This window comes from Rhinopithecus bieti, unplaced genomic scaffold, assembly GCF_001698545.2.
Source record: "Rhinopithecus bieti isolate Rb0 unplaced genomic scaffold, ASM169854v2 scaffold_68554, whole genome shotgun sequence".
NCBI lineage: Eukaryota > Metazoa > Chordata > Mammalia > Primates > Cercopithecidae > Rhinopithecus > Rhinopithecus bieti.
Window position 1 is genome coordinate 12352 of NW_016825696.1, and position 4041 is coordinate 16392.

Genomic DNA, 4041 nt, shown 5'->3' on the forward strand with positions numbered 1-4041 from the left:
AAAAAAAAAAAAAAAAAAAAGAGAGACCCTTGGGCCTGCTAGAAATCTACCTTGCTCTAGAAGAACACATTAAAAGAAAACAATAATGCTCCTTACCTTTCAGGCCTGGGAGACCAGATGTTCCTGGGAGTCCAGGCGACCCTCTGATACCTTGTGAACCCTTCAAAGCAACATGGGAATCATCATTTCTGCCCAGAGCTCAGGGCTGCCCACCCTCTTACTCCCTCACCCCTCACTGAGCCACTGCCTGAGAGATGTCTATCATCTATTCTGTGGCAAAGGTGGACTATGGGCTGGAAGTGGGGATGTTACATCCTGCAAACAGGAAGGTGATGAACAAAGGGCAGAGCACATACTTAGGGTTTGTAGGGGAAGGATTTGATCCCACTGCTTATCAAAATGGGAACCTTAGGAAGACAAAGTGTGCCCATTCTAGCGAGTCTCTTAGAAAATGCAGAACATGACAGTTAGGCCAGGCACTCTATGGACTCAACACACAGTTGGCTACCACTGTCCTTGCCAAAGCTCTGGAGCCATTATGCATAGGAAGAAGTTCTGCTTCACCGTGCAGGGTTAGCCCTCTGCCACAGGTTCCACAAGGAACACAAGGTCTTTCTGCCACCAGGTAGCAGGTGGTATGTGTGCAGGTGCTGGAGTCTGAATTTGGGCAAATGTTACCATTTTCAGAGGACAAGCTGCCTTCACTGGCTAATGTCCAACACACTATCTGAGTCTGGGAAGTGGCCATGTCAGCTGCCATCAGCAAAGTTCTTTTCTTGATATCTGCTATGGTTTTGGTTCATTTTGAGATGTACCGAGTATCCAGTAAAGATTTATGTCACTTAGTGCTTTGGGTAAGAGGCTGAGTACTGGGCTGGGTCACTGTGTGCACTGGACCACTACCCAGGACACCCCTCCATTGTGGCTGCTTCCTTGCCCGGCTTCATCAGGCACATTGCCATATCTTCTAATTCTGAGCCTCTGTTCATGCTGGGACTTCTCCCAGAATGCATTCCCACTTTGTTTTCATCCCCCTAGAATGTCAATAGTCAGGACTACCCAGTCTAGAACTATTTCTTTTCAATTGCTTCAGGTGTGTGTGTGTGTGTGTGTGTGTGTGTGTGTGTGTGTGCGCGCGCGCGCGCGCACGTGTGCGCACCATGTTCTCTCCACCAGATGGACTGACACTTTTGAAGTTCAGGGACTTTGCCTGCAAGGAGCACAGGTGTTCTGTGATTCAATTCACTGAGACCCTTTGATAAAGCTGCTATTTATGCAGAGCCGGCTGTGTGCCAGACACAATGTTAAGAGCTTTACATGTGTCATGTCACTTAACCCTCCCTACTGTCTGAAGGCTATTTAAATATTATTCCCAATTTTTACAGATGAGGAAAGTGAGGTTTAGGTAAGGTAAACAGTGTGCACAAGATCACAGAGCTAATGAGCAATGGAGCTGAGGTTCAAATGCAGGTTGGTCTCATTGCTAAGCCACCTCTTCCACCTTGCCTTGTAAGAGCCCAGATAAGCTGGACTTGATTCTTTACTAGTTGTTGCACCTTGTGGAGCTTCAAAGACCTTTCTAGCAAAACATCAAGAAGTTTTTACGAATTCTTACAATGTGTCAGGCTCAACATGAAATGCTGGCAGTGGGGTGCAGAGAAAAAAGCATGTAAGGTAGTTCTTGTTCTCAAGCCCTAACAATCTCATTGAGGAAGTCAGACACACAGAGAAACAATTAGAATTGATGTCAGCAGTGATAAGTATAGAGTGGTAGCACGGTGGGAGCTCGGGGACTCTTGGAGGAGAAGGTGCCTGGGCTGGGGACTGAAGGGCAGGCAGATATTGGATAATTGTAAAGGCAGGAGAAGGCTCTGCCATGTCAGGGAGACGTGACAAAAGAACAGAGGAGGACATGTTCAGGAAAGGGTGGGAAGACCTGTCAAACTCAAGGAGAGAGCTCTTTCTGAGGATGTCCTGGGAGAAGGGGCTGAGAAGGAAGCTGGGATCAGAGAGGTGTGCAGTGGGGTATATCCCCTGAGATGGGGGGCCTTTCCTAGTATAAAGACAAAGATCTGGTCACACTTACACTTTCTCCTGGCATTCCTGGGAAACCTGTTATCCCAGAGGACCCCTTCAGGCCAGGTAAGCCCCGGATTCCCATGAAGCCAGGGGGACCTGGGTTTCCACTAACTCCTTTGATAGTGCCTGGGAGGCCAGAAGCTCCAGGCAGGCCTGGTGGCCCAGGATGACCAGCCTCTCCTTTGTCACCTGTAAAAGAAATAAAAAGACTTGGAAAAAGATACTGGGCAAGAAAAACCCAGCTCACCAAGATTCAGGTGCCCCAGGTCACAGGCCAAGTGTAGGCTCAGGGAGCAGTTAGCTCAAAGGTGAAGGTGAAATGGGAAGAGATGCTTTCACTCTTACGGGGCATCAACAGGGTCGCTTCTGCTACAACACTGGGAAAGCAGCACAGTGCTCAGGCTCCTCCAGGGGTACCACTGCCTGTGGTTGAAAACCTCAGTTCTACAGTGTGCCAATGACAAATAGCAGTCTCAAAGTCCAGGCAGCCTTCAGGCCCAGGGAAGGCAGCCTTCTTGGACTCCTTGCTGCCAGCCACACTGCTGCTCTGGGGTTGGGGATGGGGGGCTTAACTTCAGGGCCTTTGCTCAGGAAGGAAGCCCAGTTTGGTTATGAAGCCTTTCTTGAGCATTTCTCCTATCCATCCCCTGCCCCAGCACCTCTTGGCCCTGGAAATCCATCAGATCCGGCTGAGCCTTGAGAGCCTTTGTCTCCTTTGAGCCAAAGGTTTGACATTGGACGTCTTGGACTAGGTATTCCGACTGGCCCCAGATTGCCTCTGTCTCCTGCAGGGATGGAGATCAGCATGAGAAAGAGAGCTTAGATGCAGGGTCAGGCAAAGGCTGACCTTTCACATCATTTCTTCCCATACCACCACAGCCCTCTTTTGGGGCCTTTCCATCTTATTCCCCACCCCTATTCCCCCAACTTCACATTTCTGTGTATGTCCTCTTCTACAAATCCCAAGTCCATCAGCAACTTTAGACTCTCCTCAAAACCCTCCTCCACTGGTCTTCTGGGAATGGGCACACATGGCCTCTAACATGCAGTGTGAACTCAGAGGCGATTAAGTCTTTTGGTTTAAAATGACTTAATTCAGAAGTCCAAAATTTTATTATCTTACATAGGTTTGGTACAAACCTCAGGAATGACCAAGTCAACAAACAAAATATATATATTGAAAAGCATGGGCAGCAGTTCCAGAATTCAATTCCCCAGCTCACCCTTTTCACCAGGAGTGCCAGCGTGTCCAGATGGTCCCATTTTTCCAGTTGATCCTGGAATTCCCTTTAATCCTCTTGTTCCAGGGATACCAGGCAGACCTGGTATTCCTGGAAAACCTACGAATCCAACAGACCCCTTTTCTCCTGTTGAAAAACAAGAACTTTTATTATTACTCCCATTTTGCATACAAGGAAATGGAGGCTCAGAGAGGTTGAGTAACTTGCCCAAAGTCACACAGCAAGGAAGTTGCAAAGAAGGAATTCAAACCCAGGTTTCTCTAATTCCAAAGTCTTAGTCATCACCAAACTCTTATTTATTACATATTATACTACCTTCCTGAATAAGGACATGGCACTACACAATACAAAGGAAAGAAGTGGGCCCCTCTTAGCTGGGCACGGTGGCTCACACTGTAATCCTAGCACTTTGGGAGGCCAAGGCGGGTGGATCACCTGTGCTCAGGAGTTCGAGACCAGCCTGGCCAATGTGGCAAAACCCCATCTCTACTAAAAACACAAAAATTAGCTGGGCATGGTAGCAGGCGCCTATAATCCCAGCTACTTGGGAGGCTGAGGCAGGAGAATCGCTTGAACCTGGGGGGCAGAGGTTGCAGTGAGCCAAGATCATGCCACTTCACTCGAAAGAGCAAAACTCTGTCAAAAAAAAAAAAAAAAGTGGGCCCCTCTCTTATGATTCACCAAGTTATAGCTCATGTGTGACACAGAAAAAAAAAAAAAA

At 48.0% G+C, this 4041-nt stretch overlaps 1 protein-coding gene across 1 annotated transcript in view; it reads right to left on the reverse strand.

Moving 5' to 3' along the window:
* Nucleotides 1-4041, reverse strand: part of COL4A6 (collagen type IV alpha 6 chain) — a gene marked incomplete at its 3' end in the record, with an annotated part of 301135 nt that overhangs the window by 12053 nt on the left and 285041 nt on the right. Inside the window, exons 29-32 of the mRNA XM_017863099.1 lie at nt 3303-3446; nt 2739-2864; nt 2087-2268; nt 51-160 (exon numbers count right to left, since the gene is read on the reverse strand). Of these exons, the coding sequence (XP_017718588.1) occupies nt 51-160; nt 2087-2268; nt 2739-2864; nt 3303-3446 (562 nt within the window). The remainder of the gene's footprint in view (nt 1-50; nt 161-2086; nt 2269-2738; nt 2865-3302; nt 3447-4041) is intronic.